This window comes from Pezoporus occidentalis, unplaced genomic scaffold (assembly GCF_034315485.1).
Source record: "Pezoporus occidentalis ecotype Australia unplaced genomic scaffold, CSIRO_AGI_Poc_V1 ctg14, whole genome shotgun sequence".
NCBI lineage: Eukaryota > Metazoa > Chordata > Aves > Psittaciformes > Psittacidae > Pezoporus > Pezoporus occidentalis.
In genome coordinates this window covers 1,595,160-1,616,286 of record NW_026913209.1, presented here as the reverse complement: position 1 = coordinate 1,616,286, position 21,127 = coordinate 1,595,160, and the positions used below count along the sequence as shown (strand labels likewise).

At 40.0% G+C, this 21,127-nt stretch overlaps 1 protein-coding gene across 2 annotated transcripts in view; it reads right to left on the bottom strand.

Moving 5' to 3' along the window:
- Nucleotides 1-21,127, bottom strand: part of ZNF277 (zinc finger protein 277) — a 53,092-nt gene that overhangs the window by 19,065 nt on the left and 12,900 nt on the right. The window contains exons 1-4 of one of the 2 annotated variants that reach the window (XM_062609567.1): nucleotides 14,306-14,472; nucleotides 11,853-12,051; nucleotides 7,990-8,078; nucleotides 5,921-6,003 (exon numbers count right to left, since the gene is read on the bottom strand). In XM_062609567.1, coding sequence (XP_062465551.1) covers nucleotides 5,921-6,003; nucleotides 7,990-8,078; nucleotides 11,853-11,911 — 231 coding nt within the window. In that variant the 5' untranslated portion in view covers nucleotides 11,912-12,051; nucleotides 14,306-14,472. Of the gene's footprint in view, nucleotides 1-5,920; nucleotides 6,004-7,989; nucleotides 8,079-11,852; nucleotides 12,052-14,305; nucleotides 14,473-21,127 lie in introns of those variants that run through there. The other variant, XM_062609566.1, reaches the window with a different exon arrangement.

Genomic DNA, 21,127 nt, shown 5'->3' with positions numbered 1-21,127 from the left:
GGGACCTCATAAATAATTTACGTAGCCATTTAAATGCATGGCTTGGACCACTGACACAGAGCAACCATTCACAACTTGTACTCAGCACAAGTTTTGCTGAGTACAAGTTTGATTATACTCAGCAACTGGAAGAAAGAATTAGTGGTCACCGTTTTGCCTGCTTTTTTCCATCTACATCAGTTGGCCTGACAAAAAAACCCAACACTTCTTTCTCCTCTCTCTTTTATAATCACAGCACTTCTGAGAGATAAGAAATTTAGGCAGAGAGTACTTCTCTAGCTTTAAGATAGAGGCAGATTGCACTCTGCACTTCGGGACAAGATCAGGCAGTGACTGCAGTGAGACCCGAACTTCTCATTTCTCAGTCCACAGACCTGATTGTGCAGTGGAGGTTGAATTCTGCAGTTCAGTCTGTAAAACAGAGCTAACAACAGTATGTGTCTTCTTTCTTTGTATGATGTTCAGGACTAAAAAATAGAAATAAAAATAAATTACTGCCATAAGGCAAAGTCCGAAGTTTCTATTCCAAAACCACGTAATCTCAAATTATTGTGTTTCAGTAGTGGCTTGACCGGGACAAGAGCATTTTGTAGTTTGGGGTTCTTGCTGGCATCTGTCTTGCCAGTTCTGGTCCTTTGCTCTCATCTTCTCTAGGCAAGAGACTAGAAAGACAGTAGTTATACAAATGATCACTTAAGGTAAGTTCCAATGAAAGCTTTTATAAATGGTGCTATATGCTCTGGGGAGGTGGTTTGTCTAAAGATGTTCCTTTGAAGAGGAGACTTCACAACTGTTACAGTGTGAAGGACTCAAACATCTGAGCATTCAGTCACACTGCTATGAAGAGTGCAGGATCACAGGCCATATTCCTTCTGTAATGATAATGGACTAATTCATACTACTGAAATCAGAGTGTCTGCCTGGGAAACGAGGTACTACCAGAAATAGCAATGTTATGTTGGTGTGAATTTTGATCTAAATATCATAAGATAGAGACTTTACAATAGGAATATGTGTTTTATCAAGGTCTCCTAGGTGATCTCTTAAGCACAGTGTGTATCTTTAGCTGTAGTTTCTTCCAATTTAAATAAGAGCCCCATTTCCCTGCTGAGTGCTCACAGAAACCAGCTATTGCTGTAGGCAAAGGAAGCAGGTGAAACATTCTGGTTTAAAAACAAAACAAAAAGATCATGCTGACAGATCACAACAAGAAGCTGTTTATACCCTTTACTGGCAATAAAACAAACCAGCACACTACACTGAGACAAACACTAGGATTGGTAACACCTGAGATCCACTACAGTCTCTAAAAGCTTGCCAAGCACATTATTTGACAATTATATACACTGTTAGGATAAACCAGCTTTGGAGTAAGTTACATTTGGTTTTGCGTGTACAGTTGCCTCAAAGATTGATTGATGAGCTTGAGACTGTGCTTGTAGCTGCTAAATAGGAAAAATATTTATAAAGAGCCAGGATATCAGAAACTTCAAGTCTTTGTAAAGGCCTGCAATCATATCAGTAACTTGTCTCCTAACTTCTATATTCAGCTTCTCACCTTACTGATCATTATATACAGCTCTCCCACTTCAAACAGTACTCTCTCGCCTCTTGAGTACAGAAAAAAACCCCACAACTTCCAATTCTGTAACCATTATAATTTCCTCTCTGATGTTATCTCAAGAAGAATGCCTTTTCCTTAACATCATCAGAGATGCCTGTTGCAAAAGCACTTCATGAAAGAAACTTAGCTGTAAGGTGTATGGAAATACAAGGAATTTGTGGGGATAGGACATTTGGTCTGGAGAACACTCAACTCTTTTTAATCCAGCTGTCACACCATCCAATGTACTTGCATTTGCTGACTATTTTGTGCACTTTCTCTCTCACCCAGTGATTATGAAAATTCATACATAGTTCAGGAATGTCATAAAAAGCCCCACTGGCTAGGCAAGCAAGACCAGCATGTCAAAGGCTAGTCTTTACGGAATGAAGGATGATGCCATTAGAGACCTACTTTTGGAACAAAGAAGAGAGGAAAGCAGTGGGGCAGTGACCTACTGTCATTCAAGAGATGGTTTTGAGCCTATCTGGTGATGAAGCTAAAAGTACCCCACTTCACCTGGTACATGCCGATTGCCGAAGTGGGCATTCCTGACTTCTATGAGAACAAGAATGAAGCAGAAAAAGGAACAGGTAGTCTTCCTGAATCTTTTTGGTTGAGTTCAAATCACAGACATAGATCAACATGTTCTGGAGAGGAATACATAGCTATGGAAACAAAATAGGGAGCATTTAAGAATATCGTCATATGGCTAGGGAAAAAAAGGCTACCCCTGACAAAGATGAGAAAGCGTACCTCAGGACATCAGCTTGTCAGTTAAGTGAGGAGACTTTAAACTAGGTTTGAAGAGAAAGTAACAGAAACCCCAGAGAAAAATAAGATTTGTAGCGTAGTGGGAAAACAAGAAGTTGGGAAGAAAATGGTGGCGGTGGTGGGGAAACTGTGTAAGAACCTTGTCTCAGATTAAGCTTGTGACAAACTGGGGATCACACAAACAGCTCATCCTGGAAAGCTTGTATAGCTGTGTCCGTTTGAGTTTTGGTGAAGACTTCTCTTCAGGGTCTATTTACTGGGAAGAAGAACAGCCTCATTACTCAGAACTACCAGTCACATCACAAGAGAACAGCTGTAAATGTGACAGCAAGACAAGGTCAGTGCTGTGGCAGGGAGTGCGTATTTAAATCTTAAAGATAAGACCAAGTGACATTGCCCCCCTGGTATCTTGAGTTTTGCCACAAGGACTTCCTTTCCTGGTACTGCTTCACATCTGTGAGTTCTTTGTCCAGACTGTGTTTTTCCAAAAGACCGTATCTTTTTTTGTGTTACATGGCCTTGTCAGCTATTTCAGCAAGCTGTGCTCTCTAACCTAGTTCAGGCTCATTCCTTGGCCTCCCTCAATACATCACAGTCACCGTAATGTCTCTGCACGACATCCACCTTGGCTAGCTCCCCTGCTGCAATACAGCCTGAAATATTCCTGAACCGGAGTTTCAAAATGGCAAATGAGATGTTCCAGCTAGCACATTTTAAAAACATTTGTCCTTGTTTGGACTTGCTGTTGGAGACAGCAGTTAGGATCCAAAGGCTGAAGAAAAATCACCAAGAATTGTACAGTTCTGGTCTTTGTTCTGTGCAACTCACATGAGCCCATTTGCCAGCTCAGTCTTAATTGCTGGACTTGTCCGGAGGCAAAAGACTTTGCAAAGCAAAATAACTATTTAACTTGCAAGTCAACACTCAGATTGCAGCAAAAGGAAATGAAAAAATAAACAGACATCACTGCTGTAACTAAAGCAGTGACTCCATTAGCCCAAACTACAGCTGCAGCTCGATTTCACAAAATCCTGCTGTAAAAACTGGAGACAATTCTGATATTTAAACCGGTGTTAATACCAAAGGCTATTTCACACCATCATAAGAATGCTAACTTGATTTACTCTGTAAATTAACTTTTCTAATTTAATTACTCTGTAAACAGACACAGAACTTGCTTTGGGGTAAACCCTGTACTCTTTCCTGAATTTGAGAAAACGTCTATGTGCAGAGATGAGACAGCTTACCTGCCAACAGACTCCACACTCCCTTGACACTGGCAGTGGATTGAAGGCCCAGTTGGAACAGGGCTACACAGCACAAACCACCACAAAACCAGAAACAAATGCCCTTTAAATAAAGAAAAAGTACAGTCCAATATGCAGCAGCCAGGAGTTACTGTTACAACAGCTAGTTCTATGAAAACATTAGCTACAGGCTCAAGCAGGACCCTCTTTCCCTCCTTAAAGCCAAAACCAACATGATATATGCTTGGGAAGCAAACACCATTCTGACACTGCCTGCCCACATGCAATATGCAAGATGTCTTTCAGAACCTCAAAGGGATGATGGGAAACTGGAAAAGGTACAGAGAAGTGACATAATGATGCACAGTGAAGAACCATCAAATAGACAGCACCCACAACCTCAGATCACTGAATCATTGAGGCTACAAAGGATCTCTTGGGAGCAACTAGTCCAATCCCAAGCAGGGTCACCTTCAGCTGTTTACCTTGTCCAGCTGTGTTTTGAGTATTGCCACAGATGAAGAGTCTACAACATCTCTGGAGAACTTGTTCTATTGTTAATCTAGGTTACCCTGCTCTTGCAGGAGGGTTGGACTAGATGATCTTTTGAGGTCCTTTCCAACCCTTAGGATTCTGTGATTCTGTAATCACCCTCATAGTAAATAAGTTTTCTTGCTTTCAAGGGAATTTCCTGATTTTTAATTCCTGTCCATTGCTTCTTGTCCTGTTGGTGGGCACTGTAAGAAGAATCTGATTCCCTCTTCTTCATTCCCATCAAGCATTTATACACACTGATAGGATTCCCCTTGAGCCTTGTCTTTCGGGATAAGAAAGTGAACTAGACAAACCTTTTTATTACTAATCCAAGATGACTTCTCCTACAATGGAAGAGAAGCATGTTAGGCATGAGTGCATCAGCTGTTTTTTCTGAGTCCATGTCAATCCAATGGACCTATGCAGGAAAGATTTCAGCAGAGGCAACTCCATGGGAAATCCTCAGCAGCAGAACTACCACAGTTCTCCTTTGCTGGAGCTAGGATACCATGGAGGGCTGTGTAAGACCTGGACATATTCCACTGGTTCTGGGAATTTGGCAGACATGCACTGCGAGCTGTAGAACATTCACAGGATAGTTGAACTAAATGGATTTTATCTGCCAATTTCAATTTACCTGGGGACTAGAATTTGTTTGTTGTAAGCACCTCCTTCATTGTGAACGCTTATGATCTAAGGTGTCTTTAGTTGCATACTGTAGTACATACAGACTTGTAATAGAAATATACTAGAAGAAACAGCATAACAAAGGGTTAAAAGGCCTGTGTTGACAATTCCCAGGACAGAGCTGCCAGCAGTAAACTGAGGAAGATATTTATGCAAAGACCATAACGCCTGCAGTCTAATACCTCACAGTGCAGATGACTTGCCAGCAGAAGACCTTGCCTGAGGAGCCTGGTAACAAGGCTGCCATGTATCACATAACACTCATTTTTAAATTAGCCCAACAGCAAAACCACACTACGGATGCATATATCAAATGAGAGAACAACAAAAAATCCTCAGTGGTCAGCAACCTGGACTAAGACTCATGGCAGCTGAAGTCAGCAAGAGCTTAACATGAAGGACCACACAGTTAGAGCTGACAGCTACTAAAAGATACCAGAGGTCTGTCCAAAGTACAAGGTTGCCACCACCAAGCAAGAAGAACAAAAGCAGTTCATGAGGTCTCAACAGCTGGCATTTCTCATCCTTTGCATCTCATAGAAACAATCCTGGTCAGACTTCCTCCGGTCATACAATGTGGTGCTTCTGAGCACGCGAGTGTGAATTAAGGACATCTGGGTAACATAGTGTGAATGCACAAACACAACTTGCTTGAAGATTCTGTAAGTAAGTATGACCTTCTCTTTCCACAGTATCACACACTGAGTTTTATTTTGCTAATTTCCCTGCATTTATATGATTACACAAAAGACAGTGTGCCAGTGCATTGCAGATGCTTGCAAGAAGAAAAATGTTCAGCACACTCAGCCTTTTTCAGTGCTCTGGGCTTATTCTCCACTTGTGCGGAACATTGACTTACAATCTTTAAATTTATTCCAAGGAAAAATCTATAAACAAGGAGTTTGTGTATGTTTGTGCAGCAGCTAGGGAAATGAGCTTTAAAAAAATATATATAAAACGCAGGATTTTGCAGTTTAGCAAAAAGATGTTTTCACTTTAAAATGCCCACTAAGTTACCATATATTGCACTATGCAACTGGTCACCTCAGAAAATGAAACAATAGTAATTTCTTACCAGTCTCTTCTGCTGAAGCTGTTCTCTAAGTAATCTGTCTTCTGGTAAAACATCACACAGGAGAAAATAATTATCCTGTTCTTCTGTTAAGAGATTAGGAAGTGTGGGTAAGGGATGAGAATTTGAGCTGCTTTGAATATTTCAGGCACACAATTTGCCAAACCTTTGGAATGTGTTAAGAATGTGAGACTGTGGTTTTTAATCTCTAAAACTCATAATTTAATGAAACGTTCAAATATTTGTATATACATAGTTATAAGACCTTTACATCATTCATACTGCAGTACAAAGACAGAAGTCTTGTATAGATCTTTTCCTGTACCAGCTTTATTCTTTCTTATGATGGTTCTTCTGGAAACATTAATCAATTTTAATTATTTACATTGGTTACAGTATAAAGTCAGCATGAAAGAAACGTGAAATCACCTTTAGTTTTACCTTGTATGTGGGATTTTTAGTTATATTCCCAAAGTTATTGTCAGCTTATTGTCAGTTACCATTTGGTATACTCTCTCTCCTTACCCTAAATGATCATGTTACCATGATCACTTTTGCTATCTTGTTTTACCATCTGCATCACAACTGCTTAGTAATATACATTGAGACGTGCCTAACTTACATTTCTACTTCGGTTTTACCCACATTTCATGTTAAGTAACCTTTTTACTATTTATGTTCATATACAATTTAATAATAAATCTTATTCAAATAAATTACTTTAAAATTACTCAGTATGTAGGAATATGTAAATGCACTTAATATTTTGCATTTCAAAGTTACTCTTTGTTAATCAAAGGGTTATGTGGTTGGTGAACCGAAGTGTCCATTAGTACATCTTTTACAATTTAAACTTGCCAGATTTCAGCCTTTCCCATCTTTTCTTCCCGTCTTTCGCCTGTGTGATGACAAAACCCCTGATTTCTGAGCTATCAAATTTGAAGGAGCTAGACATTAAAATTAATAAATTTATTATAAATAATAATTTAATAATTTAAAATTTTTAATAAGAAATTAATAAATTAATAAACAGATAACAAAGTATTGTAATTTTCCTCTGACAGGGCTATCAATAGTTTATAATTCTGGCAAACTCGGGCATTCAGGCACTTGGTCTGCAATTTTCAAACTGAGTGGTAAGGCAAAACCATAAATACGTAAGAGAAAAACAACTATGGTCTTTGGAGTAACTTTCATGCTTTCTAGGGCTTTTTTTCTAAACCTTAGTTTGTATAATAATAACAACAACAACAACATTTTGTACCCAGTTTTCACCTTCCACCCATCTCTGACACTGGCTGCATGCACTTATACGTCTCTTTCAGCTCTCCATGGAGAATTAAAGATGCAGCAAAGCCCTAATGTTCTCTTATCTGCTTTTAAGCAAATTATATTTTTCTGTTAGAAAAGGGGGACCAAAGAAATGTTATCAGCTACTTCTGAGAAATAGTCACTTCACACAGTCCTTAGGATGGAATGTCCCACTGTGCCAATGCACCAGAATGGTGAAGTATGATCTTTGGTCTTGTGCTGGAACCCCAAAAATGGCAGTCTTTGTATCCCTGCTGTGGAGGTATTGTCTTCTAATACTCTTGGAACAGCAAGCTCTATGGCAGGGGAGAGGAAAGGTGACTTGTGGCCCTGATGTCCAGGAAGAGTTAGCAGAATCAGTGGGCGTGGTGGACAGGGTGAAGTCAGAAAGTCCCAGAAAACCAGGAATGTTTCTCCACATTTCTGGCAGGATTGTCACCAATTACTGATGCAGCAGGTACCAAAGCTTCCCCAGCCATGATATAAGCCATACTGATTATAGGTCTTGATTTGCAACTGGCCCAGTTTGGCAGCTCATTTAAGCATGTACTGAGTTCATCCTCACTCAACACAGTGCTGAAATACGTGTTGCAATCCTTGGAAAAGACAAGTTTAAATATGTGGTTAAGAGTTAAATATTAGTCCTGTGGTTTTCTGACCTAGTGTCAGATTTCCTCACACTTGGCTGATCAAAGCAGCAGTATATGCCAAAAATTATCACATGATCTGGCGAACAGAGAGTAAGTAAGCAGCAGACTTACCTAACGGAGCTTCCGAATTTGTTCTTACTATGCTACAAAAATCTGTGATGGGCTGTTCTGCAAACCTCTTCTTCCAGTACAAGATGTATCTTTGACAACAAGGGAGAGATGATTAGTGAAAAAGGAAACATCAAAAAAAGTTTAATAAAGAGCTGATCACCTCTTGTTTTTTCCATCCTCTAAATTCTTCAGTTTAATGTTTTTAATGCCTCTGTTTTTAATTTCTTTATTTTTCACAAGCATTAAATTCATTCAGCTTCATTAAAACTGGGTTTAACTATCCTGCCACAGTGAAGAACTCAATAAGCCGGATTTGCATTAAGCTTCACATAAATACTGTGGCCTATTCCCATCTTCAGACAGAAGCTGGCACTCAGATGCATGCTTACTGAAAAGTTATAAAATAGAGTACTCTCGAATTCAAAAAATATTATGCTTTGTGTTCTGCAACATGCAAGCAGGAACCTGAAGCTCAGTAAAAATATCAGCTTGTCAGAAGTGAGGTTCTGGCAGGTCTCCTGTGGAGTTACAATGAAAGTTGTAGCTTAGCAGACAACTATGTAGACAGAAAAATAAAGTCCCCAAACACCTGGGAATAGGATAGCAGACAGATAAGGAAAGCCCTAAACACGCCTTGAAGGTTTAATCCATCAACTATAGTTGTTTAAAAACATTATTAGAATCATAGAATCATAGAATCCTTAGGCTTGGAAAGGACCTTAAGATCATCTAGTTCCAACCCCCCTGCCATGGGCAGGGACACCTCACACTAAACCATATCACCCGAGGCTTTGTCCAACCTGGCCTTGAACACTGCCAGGGGTGAAGCATTCACAACCTCCCTGGGCAACCCATTCCAGTGCCTCACCACCCTAACAGGAAAGAATTTCCTCCTTATATCCAATCTAAACTTCCCCTGTTTAAGATTTAACCCGTTACCCCTTGTCCTATCACTACAGTCCCTAATGAAGAGTCCCTCCCCAGCATCCTTATAAGCCCCCTTCAGATACTGGAAGGCTGCTATGAGGTCTCCATGCAGCCTTCTCTTCTCCAGGCTGAACAGCCCCAGCTTCCTCAGCCAATCTTCATATGGGAGGTGCTCCAGTCCCCTGATCATCCTCATGGCCCTCCTCTGGACTTGTTCCAACAGTTCCATGTCCTTTTTATGTTGAGGACACCAGAACTGCACACAATACTCCAGGTGAGGTCTCACAAGAGCAGAGTAGAGGGGCAGGATCACCTCCTTTGACCTGCTGGTCACCCTCCTTTTAATGCAGCTCAGGCTATGGCTGCTTTCTGGGCTGCAAGCGCACACTGCTGGCTCATGTTCATTTTCTCATCAATGATATTGTACTATCATTGTTTGTATTACAGAAGCAGCAACAGACCAGACCCCAACTGAGCTACGAAGCTACTGTCTAACCCAGAAGAAATCATCACTTTAAATTATATGATGAAGGGGACCAAGCAATCCTTATGCTAAATACTCAGAATCTTACTATTAAGGAAAAAAAATCTGAAAATGCTTAAGTGCATGCTTATATTTATACCTATGATTCATGTGCATGATATAAATCATGGGAGAGTCATTAAGGTAAAGGCTAACTACTCAGCAACAACTTGCTATTGACATGTCATCAAATTAGTCAAAGAATCAGAAAAAAAACAGATATTGTTATTATGAAGTGTAAATAGTGTAGCTTTTAATACTTGCGCAATCTAAAAGTTGACTGGCCACAGCCATCACAACCCATGGTGGCTCACGTTACCTCTGTTTACCGCCTAAATGTATAAGGACTTCAATTGCAGCAGCTAAGGAAGCAGAGTGTGTTTCTTTCTACTAACTCTGACATGGAGAGGATTAACCTCTGTGCAGCAGACTGCTAAGGAGAGTGAAGCCAGCATGCATCGCTGAAGCTCATTCAGAGGCATCATTAGATGTCAGTGAGAGGTGAGTGTTTTGTTGTCCCCCTGACTGCTCCACTGCTCATAATGCACAATGTCTTGCTGCTACTCAGAACAGAAACTCTTTCAGAATAAGTCATCCTTGAGCTTTTAGGACATAAATGTGCAAATGAAGTGATTTCAAGGTGTCATTTAGTCTGTTCTCTGCACTGAAAAAAAATGAACACTGTTCAGACAGATCCACTTAACCATAACCATCTGTGCCATGAAGCTGACTGTTAAGGGATTTCATATCTTAACCTGAATAATCAACGATCAAATAAAGGCAATGCCTTGTTGCACTTTCAGGAACAGAGAATGAGTGATCAGTGTCCATGAGTGACACTGATTATGTCCATGTCCAGTCATGCAGCTGAAGCTTATTACCCTTATCTCTTCTTCTTGACTTCATGCCAACCAATCTTTATTCTTGTTTTCCATTAGCACTGCTCTTGTCTGCATTCTCCACTTCTTGTAGTTCTGTCACAAAAGGTATTCCTAAGACTGACTCCAATTCATTGCTAAGTTTAAAAAAAATTACGTTTTTATAGTTGCTTCCCTGTATTTTCCACACTTCTGTTTAACGCCTCAGATTAAGGTTTTGGTGTTTTTTTTTTTTTTGTGCATATTATTAGACTATTTTACTGATATTCAGTGTTGCACATAAGAGAAGGCACACTGAAGAGTAACAACGCCATCATTTCACATCCTGGGGCCACTTTCTAAAAGATTTGGCTACTTTCCCATTGCATCAGCAGCAAAAAGAATCCAAATGGGCATTTTTTTGAAAAGGTGATTTTAAAATACATTTCTATTAACGCAGAATAATCCCCCAAGCACACTTAAACTGGTGGTCCATGACTGAACAGCTCCAATCCCTTTATTTCTCTGAATAAACTAGCGTTAAAGCACCCTGCGTTCTTGTTTTGCCTGCTTTCAGCATAAAACCGAACAAGTATCAGTTTTCAATTTTAAACAATGTTAAGCTCACACATCTGAATAGGGATTTATATGGCTTATGTTTCCCTTCCTAAATTTCATCCTAGCATTTATTTTTTTTTGCATCTTGATAGACACAAATTACTGTCTTTGGCTGAGTAACTAATAGCAGAACACCTACCATAAAACTCCCTTTAGCTGAGAAATTATCCAGCTAACATTTAAACACTGTGACAGACCTATCTATAAACTGGCAGCTACCATCTAGCCTACTGCTGGGCCCATACATTGCTGTGTGTGAAAGCAAAATGCCAAGCAAGTGCCTCGTCTCTGAAATTACAAGCCAGCTGGGGCCATGCCAGCTCCTGGAGGAAGCAAGCCAAACGTGACCCTGCTGAGATGATCAATGACACAGCTGTAGAAGGAGTTGCAGTTGTATGTAGATTGCAGTACTGTAAAGCGTAGTTAAGGATTAAATGTGATTTCTATGGGGAAATGTTGGCATCCTTAAAATATGGTAAATGAATTTCATTCCAGAATGTAACAGATCCTGTACTGAGCAACTTCTGCGTACAATACACTTTAGGACACTGTAAGTGGAGAAACCGAGTCTTATCCTGTGTGAATAAATCCCCAAATTAGGAGTTGATTCTCTTGAATGCGCTTTGTGAAATAAACAGCTTCCTAGTTTGTATGCAACTTGTTGATTATTGACGAGACCTGAGAAGTCCCTAGGATATGTCCTACAAGCATTGCCCTGTATTTGAATATCAAGTCCTAGCAACATGCAGGGGCTGGGGAATATGAGGGGATGAGAAAACAACCTTTTAATCCAGCAACAAAAAGATCATAAAAAGAGTAATAAAAATCCTCCCATGAGACCCCTCTGTTATTTTAAAAAGACGATCTCCAGTTTTCTGAAGCTTTCTACAGTATCCGCAGCACACACACACGCTCCTTTCAAACAATATAACCCTTACCTTCTAAAATCCGCTACCAGTTTCACATCTGCTATGACGAGCTTGTGTTCAATAATCATGTGCTTCAGGAGCTGATTTTGCTCTGCTAAGAGATAGCATTCTTTGCAGAAAATACAAGGCACGTAGGGAGAACTTTCTACAGCATCAAAGCCACCTGGACTTTCTGGCAGAGACAAAGGCTCCAAAATACACTCTGTATCTAAAACAAATAAAAAGAATAATTAAGTGTGACTAAGCGAATAAATTTACATCACTTGCAGTACTTTTAGGCAGTGCATGTAAAACTGGTTTTGTTGGCTCCCCATTTTATTGCATGGATCACTCCAGCAACGAGGTGCTTGGAAGTGAGTTAACTCCATTATTTCCAAGAAGGATGGTGTGAGGTTAGCACAGGGCAGTTCTCGAGTATTTGCTCCAGCTGAAACTCCCCGCTGACACCAAGCCAAACAGACACAAGTGCTCTCTGGTTATTACTAATGAAAGTTTTATGATAAGAAACCTATTTTTCTTCCTTTCGTTACCTAGAGTACCTGATGATATGAATGAAGCTACTCTCTTTGACACATTCCTCACGCTATCAGGAAGGCTTTAGGCTCTATAGCACAAACTGAAACACTTCCTAACTGTACAGATGTTGAACAGGCGCCTGCCATGCCCCATGTGGAAAGGTCATTGGCCTGTGTTTGTGTTATACTGTGCCAGACACAGGTTGCTCAAATGACAGCACACAGAAGTGAGTCATCAGCTTCTGTTCGTCAGGTTCACTGCTGTTTGTGGTTCAACAAGTGGGTGGATTGCACAGTACTTCAGTAGTACTGCAAACAAACACACTGACCCAGGGTATACTTGTGTCCCTATAAACAACATAAACAATAGCAGTGTAAATTCTTAAGTTCTTCCACTAGTATAAATTAGTGTAACTCATTAAGAAATATTGTGACACCAACAGATTTCAAGAGCTGTCCCCATTAGCCTAACCAAATTCCAGTTGTCCAGAAATAAACCATGGTGTTCACTTTCCAAACAAATCCTATCTCAGTCTTTGTTATGGGTTTATTTTGGAAGCAAATCCAATTTCATTATGAACCCTTGATTTCAGCTACATCAATTTTGGATAGCAAAAGGAGAGTAAAAGCAAATGGAAAAAAACTCCCCAACAGTTCTTGCATTCTGAGGATGAAAACTGAAAAGAAAACACCACGGCTCTCCCTGACTCTTGTGTTATGAAGCTAATTTCTGCAGCAGGACAACAAACCCTATGTCTCTGGACTCCTGCAGCAACATGAACACCCCTGTAGAAAAATGAAATTTCACATTTGTTTGGGGCTCAAGGGACCTTTTAAGGTCATCTGGTCCAATCCACTTGCTGAAGCAGGGCCATGTAGAGCTGGTGGCCCAGGACCGTGTCCAGATGGCTTCTGAGTATTTCCAAGGATGGAGGCTCCACAACCTTCCTGGCAGCCTCTGCCAGTGCTCAGTCACCCTCACGATAAAAGAGCAATGCCTGATGTGCAGAGGGAACCTCCTCAGTTTCAGCTTCTGAAGACATCCAAAGAATTAAGAGAAAGGCCTTCTCCCAAATCATATTTTGTCATGCAGGAATGTATGGCTAAAGGAAGTTTAATTAACGATATTTACCAGATAGAAGAATCAATATATGACAACTTTTACCCTACAAAATATACATATATGCATTATGCAGTGGCAAGCACATGAAATCTGGTAATCTGGTAACTTGTCCACATGAAAAATTTGAAAAATAATCTTTAAATTTACATCTATTTAGCTTTCTTTCCCAGGAAAATAAGCTAATGCAGGAGTTCTCCCCCCCACCCTCCCAAGACACTGAAATAACAAAAGAAGGGCCAGAGCTTCACAGATGGACCTGGGAAGCTCCTAAAAGTTCTGTGACAAATTTCCATTCAGATAAAGGAAGAGAGGTATGGAAAGGAGCATGAGGCTCTGCCACCCACCATAGAGGCTGTTCACCAGTGGCTGGCCAGCCAGTGTGGACATGCAGTGCTCCACAGCAGCCACAGCTGCCTGATGAAGGTGCTCCAGCGACCAAGGGTAAGCTAGAGCTACTGTCCCACAGGTGGGAAAAAGTACAAAGCCATAGGAAATACAACTTCGTTGGTTCCACACTGCTCCTGGAACAACGTATATGCCCTGCACAACCTTTGAGGGTTGTATTTATGACATTTGAAAACATTAAACTTCCTGGAAAGGCAATGATTTGGCTGAAGTCAGGTTACACAGCCTTCAGTCTCTCCCATAAAATTATCTGAGAAGAGATGGCAGCACACAGAAATGGCATTACCTGGAGCTATACAACTGCTGTTGACAGCCTAACATTTTTCTCTCATAATTTTACCCTCATTTCAGCCCATTCCTTTCCCCAAGACATTTCTTTATTAAACTGGCATTGTAAAAAGGGTTCAATTTTTTCCTACCTTAAGAACAGCAGCTGCTACACTAAGTGCTAGAGCAATCCTCCTGATAGGGTCTGCTCTCCCAAACAAAACTGATGTTACCTGCAAGAGCCTAGGTCTGTGCGTTCTTACAGTCAGTATTAGTTTGTAGCCTGAAGAACCATTAAAACATGGTTTCTGAGAAAAGTAGAGCAACTTGATTCCCTTTGCAATTGCTGACTCTCTCTGGTGCTAAGAGAACTAAGACATGCTGTCAGCCAGTTCAGCTGTGCCCAGTAAGCAGCTACACTGCTTTTTGTTCATTTTTGGTTCAGGCCTCTTGCAATGACCTATTTAAACATTTAGAAGTCCAAATAAACAATGTTGATCAGTCTCAACAAACCAACTTTCAAAAGATAGGTGCGTACGGCAGGAACTGCTACTCAATATAGACAAATAGCCGATAGAGTTATTTACCATGAGTATTGGGAATAGTAACTGTTTGGGCTGGAAAACCAGAGCTGTTAATCTTCAGATGTAGTGATGACTTGCTGAAAGGAATAAACTGGGGTGAAGATTCTTTTTGCTGCCCAGAGTATCTAATACTAAAAGACAATAACTTAGACTACCAGACTTGTGTGGCAACTGCAGAAGCTTATGCAATTTATTTCAAAGGCACTTAAAGGAGGAGGTGAGGGGAAAATAAAAATCCATGAAAATATCTGTGCACTCATCTGCCACAAAAAATACTCACTGAAAAGGGAATAAATGCACAGAGCTGAACAAAGACACACAGCCTTTAAGCATAGCACTTAATGGACTAACACATAACAGAAACATCAAAATAGTACAAATAAAGCAAAGCATACTACTGAAATCTCTGCAAAACCAGGTAATTTTGATTCTATTTATTTTTTTTTTAAAGCAGAGTGGCCATGGGTACTGAAGAAAAGCTGTTAACTAAGGCACAGCTAAGGGCTACTAGGGAAATAAAACACTCAGATCGAGTTCTTGTGCTCCACCAGGACTCCCGCATGCAGAGACACATGAAAATGAGGGAGAAGTAGCAAGTGTTTCTCTTAGAATTTACTGCCACAAGAATGACTTCATAGGGTCAGATTAAACATCTCTGTAGTGCAAATGCCTTGGCTGAGGATAGCAAGAAGCAATTATCTAGAAAAGTGCATATAAAAAGAGAAAACAATAGGGAATAATAGCATAGGGAATAGGGAAAAATGGAATAGTCTTCCAGAAATACAAATGTGGAGAGTTTAATTCACAGGCTCTATGAGTACCTCAGTTTAACAACATTTTATGGCTTTTATCTTTTTTCATTCCCCTCCATGGATTTGTTTCTGTATTGTTTGAATTTGTTGGTCTTTCAACACCTACAGAACCTGCAGCAACATTTTATGTTCTCCTAATGGTTCTTCATTCCTTGGCCTGGTGGAACTCTTGGCTAGTTCTACTCTACCCTTCTTCATGTGCTGGTGTGAAGAGTGGTTTGAAAATGGTTGAAAGTTGAAGAAAATGGATTTTAAATCAGCACAGTTTTTCCTAAGTCTCTTCTCTTATACTCCTAGCATTTTGCTTGCTTTTATGATTATTGAATTAACCACTGAAGTATCTTCAGTGATTTCAAAGTCTCAGAGAAGTTGTGAATCAGGTGTTAATGTACAAGACACTGGACATACTCTTCATGTTCACTCCCATGTGTGTTACTTTGCATTTGTTAACATCAAATAGCACTTTTTTTTTTTTGTCCAGTTCACTCAAGAGCTTGGAGGAGAAATTACATTAACAGAAAAATTTATCACCTAACACCCTTCCTATTTGTGTCTGTGAACAGCACGGGACCTAGCTCCCTATGAGAACAGAGCTCTACAAAATCCATGCATTAAGTTTCTGCCAAATCATCCTGTTACCACTGTCATCACTGAGTTTTCCTTCTCTGCCTAATGGAAAAACAGCAGGACTGTTACACAAACAGATATCCCAAAGGCTTCACAGAAAGTCCACCGAACCCAGGAACTAAGAAAATCCCTATCATCTCATTCACAGTGTTGACAGTCACCATGTTGTTCAGATAAAATTGTGGTCTTCTGCAGCTAATTCAGAGCTAAAGAATGTAGGTTAGTAGAAAGAGAAGACTAAAGGAATATATTATTTGAAAACAAAGGCTAAGAAGTATGCCCACTTCTTTAGGGGAAAAGAAAATGAATGCTTTGAAGACATTTGAGATTATATAGAAAACTATCTGGGTTAGACAAATTACTTTCAAAACTAGAATAAGCACTACTTCTTGTTATACGCACCCACAGGATACCTACTGCAATGGAATCCTGATCTGAGCACAGAAACTCTAAACACCTTTACAACAGTGATAAAAGAAAATGAAAATAATGCCTGTTACAGAGATTATAAGGCTTTATTTTAAGTGATGCTATAATATAGACCGGTTAATCTTCACAACTAACAAAGCAACGGGCCCAAAATGGATTCCTTTTCCTTACTGAAACATTTTTCATTTCAAATACAACTGCTTTCAATTCAAAACTAATGTTAGTTTGCACATTAAGTAAATGTTACACCCACAAAGTCATAATGCAGACTACAGTAGTACAGGCAATGTACTCTACCTGCACAATGACACATGCAATTATCACAAAGCAATATGCCATGTAATTTTATGGCCAATATAATAGATGCAAGTATCAGAAATAAAAGGAAACAAAAATGCAGCATTTGAAGGTGAGTTGTGAAAGGCAAAGTCCTTAGAGATGGTCTAGCCTGAGTTACAGCTTGCTGCCACCAAGTAAAGGGGTGTTTTGTTAGCCTGTCTTTCTCCACCTTATCCTACCACTCCTAACCATCTGCTATTGCCCTTCTGCTTGTGCTGGCTCCTCAGCTTGCCAAATCCTTTGCTGAGTCAATTCAACTCTTTAACTAGACAGAACGACTCCTTTCTTTTTGCTCCACAATGTTGAAAACTCCCACAGAAGAGTCCAAGAGCCCAAGTGCAAGAGCAAACTAAGGAGTGCATGGCAAGAAGCAGCAAGATGAAACAGGACCTTCTTCTCATCTCAGCTTCCTCCTCTCTTCTCAGCTTAACAGCCTTAGTTGTTTCATGGTTTTTTTTACCATAAGTATGCTTTATAAAGCGTGCAAGGTTCCTTAAAAAGCACTGCACACAAAGGAAAAGAAAACACTGAGATTTCATTACTGTCCTTCCTAAACAAGGACAACCAGCACTGGCTTCAGGTTGCAAAAACTACTGTTGTACATACAGACGTGCAATGCACTAAATGCAGTAAGAGCTGTGTGTTCAATTTGTCTTGGTTGCACATCTGAACTATGTGCTCTGAGTAGATCTGGGGACAAGCTGAACACTGCTGCAGAAATTACATTCTCTAGCCAGAAAGTAGACATACTGGGGTTCAGATCAATGAAACAACTTCACTGTTACAACTCCTCATTCACATGGCTTGGCCCTGGGGTGCAACCTGCAGCTGTGACTTGAGTGCATGAGCTCAGGGAGAGGAAAACCCCTCCAGTAGGCAATCAGCAAGCTGAGGGAGGAACTCCCTAAATCCATCCACAGGGTATGCTGAGGGGAAGGCACTTGTATCCTTTTTGAAGCTTTGCCACCAGACAAAAAGGAATGAAAGTCATGAGACCAGGAGGAAAGGAGGTAAGCTCAAAGACAATGGCGTTTAACTAGGGAAGAAACTTAACTAATTTTAAAGAGATCAAGCATTTTGTTATCAGATGAAGAATACTCTGAAAATTCAAGACTGCACATAATCTGAGAAATTAAACGATGGAAGAGCAATTAGTAGGAATTGGCTTAAGACACATATTTACAGGTTTCATGTAAGTTTTTGCAGTTTACTGCAAAATAACAAGACTTTGGGTTGAGGAGTGTGTTATGTAAATATAGACATGCAGAGTACATATTTATAAGCCTGCTGTTGTAACACAAGGATAATGAAACAAAATAAGAACATCTGTTGGAATGTTAAGTGTCTTTCTAATTAAATACAATAGCTGAATGAATCAATTCATTACCAACAAGTCTGGTTTATTATCTCATTAATACAGCTGGTTAATATTATGAGGAAATTAGCACAGGAACTTGAAATGATCCTAAACCAAAAATGAATGCAACAAAGATATACAGGCAAATAAAGGAGCCCAAACAATGAGTAAAAGACTGAGGTTTTTAGACATGTAAAGAACAAAGGGGAGAAACAAGAACAGGAAAACAAAAGACACCTAGCAAACCTGGCACTCCACACTAGCAGCACAACAGATGTAGGAAACAGAAAGCCTGAGCACCCTCCCCCCAAGCTCACACTGATTACATGGCAAAACCATTTAGTTACCAAAATGACCAAACCCCCAGATATGATACATGAGGGAACCAAGCTGGATTCCTATAGCTAATTCTGCACAAAGCAGTGCTGTGTTTAAAACTCATAGGAAAATGAGTGGTTTGAAAGCTTTGTCTAGCACTGAAGCTGTTTTGAGATATAATGAAAAAGAACATTGAGAAGCACTGGCTTGACACTTGAAATACACATGACAGCTTCCCTGTTTTGCAGCCTTGGCACTGCAGCATCTATTTGTTGGCACAGCAGCATCCCCTAATTTGTGGTCATATTCTTGGAAGAGATTTTATACTCATTACAGGATTTTTCCTTTGTTTTCTAGAGTATAAAAGATAGATGACTAATGACTTGCCAAATAAACAGTATTCAAAACTAAAACTCAGAATAATGGAAATGAACCACCCTGTCATCATCCTCACCAATGCTACATGAAAACATGTTCCTTAGCTAAAGAAGAACCAATGTACATAACCATTTCCCACCTCTGTATATGAAAGCGCTCAAGTACTTCTATTAAGCAGAATTGAGTCTGAGCTCATAAGGAATTATTTAGATATTACTTCTGCTTGTTAACACACTACGAATGATACTTAGTTAAAATGTCCATTTGCTCTAGGAGACAGCACATCCTGTAGCTTCCCCCAAGATCAGTCTGTCTCAACCCTGCCTGGTTTTTCATTGAATGCAAATGAGCACTTCAAAAGAGTACTTAATCCTACAGCTAAACCTTGTCAGTTTTACAGAAACCGCACATATTCTGCAGCATCCGCTGTCTGGGAGTATGAGAATTTTACTCCAGCCAAATGACAGCTTTAAGAAAAGCTGTGAGTTACCAAATCCTAGTATCTCAGCAGAGTTTCTTTAGAGCAGGTGTCTGCTGGGAGCTGGAACTAACAGAAATACAACTGTGCTTAATAGCCATATTTAACAGGGCTGCTCTGTCGGGGAGCTTAGGATGTTGCAGTTTCATCAGCATGAACAAGTGTTGCTATGGGTACCAGAGCACAGGCATCAGAGTACAAGTGAATAGAGGGAGTGTGAAAGTGATTAATAAAAATGTGAAGTGTTGGAATTTTAATAAAACAAAACCAATTTGCTTGCCAATAAGATCATGTTTAAATAATAGACTACATTACTTCCCAGTTCACGTGCCACTGCTTGTTATCTTCCTGCGTGAGCCCAGACAAACCCCTACATCAATAAAAATAAAGACCAGAGCAAACCCACTGTTCTCCCACTGAGAAGGACGCACATGCACACACACACTAATTAAAGTGACCCTAATAAACATTCATAACAACATTTAAGTGCTGATGTTAATCTGCAATTTATAAATATTTAACACACTACAGACAAGTCCTGTGCAAGCTAAAAGCCACGTAATACCTCATTCCTGGGTAAATGGTATGGACTTACATTAGTGTAACTAAATACAGGGTTTGATATCTTGGTCGCAAACATGAAATGATACTTATCTACTACAGAATGAATTTTTGAATAATTTTATTGCACTACTTAGAGCTACTCTGATTTCTTACAACTGTTGTTACGCAAAATTAGTACTATTTCTTGTCTACAGAACATCTAAAAAATGAAAAGGTAGTATTGCAGGAGCATCTGTGTCATGCTCAAAATACAAAGTCAATTCCTACTTTTAGCCGAACTAGGGAAACATATCTTACCCTAATTACTAAATGAATCTATGTTGATTCATTTTTCCCCACCTTCCCTGTCCAAAAGTTGGAATTAAAAATGCACAGCAACATTAATTCCTATGAGTGACAACCCATGTGATCATTAGGAGCAGAACTTCCACTTTACTGTTTCATTAAACAATGAAGGCTGTAGTCTGGACTCCACTTAACAGTGGTGTTTTCTTTCCTTTAGCAATGTCTTGAAAATACCTCCCAAGTCCTAACACATCCACTCACACCTACTTTTGCCAGTTAATAAATTCTTACCAATTCCTTTGGGGTGCCTTAGGATTTACGATGTTGCTTCTCTCAGCTACGGGCGCTGCTCTGGGCTCGCAGGACAGCTCATCACAGTATCACAGTATCACAGTATGCTAGAGATTGGAAGGGACCTCAAAAGATCATCTAGTCCAATCCCCCTGCCGGAGCAGGAACACCTAGATAAGGTTACACAGGAATGTGTCCAGGCGGGTTTTGAATGTCTCCAGGGAAGGAGACTCCACAACCTCCCTGGGCAGCCTGTTCCAGTGTTCCGTCACCCTCACTGAGAAGTTCCTTCTCAAGTTTAAGTGGAACCTCTTATGTCTATTCCATAGAAGTGGCACTGTGACTGGTAAGCAGTTTTTCATTGCTACCATGGTCAAAACATGTTCTTGAGTTTCAGCACACCAGTCTTCCACACCTGTGGCTATACCTTCCTTTCTAACCCCACTCTGCCCACTCCTCCACAATGCCCTTAGCAGAGCCTTCCTCTTCTGAACACCTTCAGCACTCAGCTC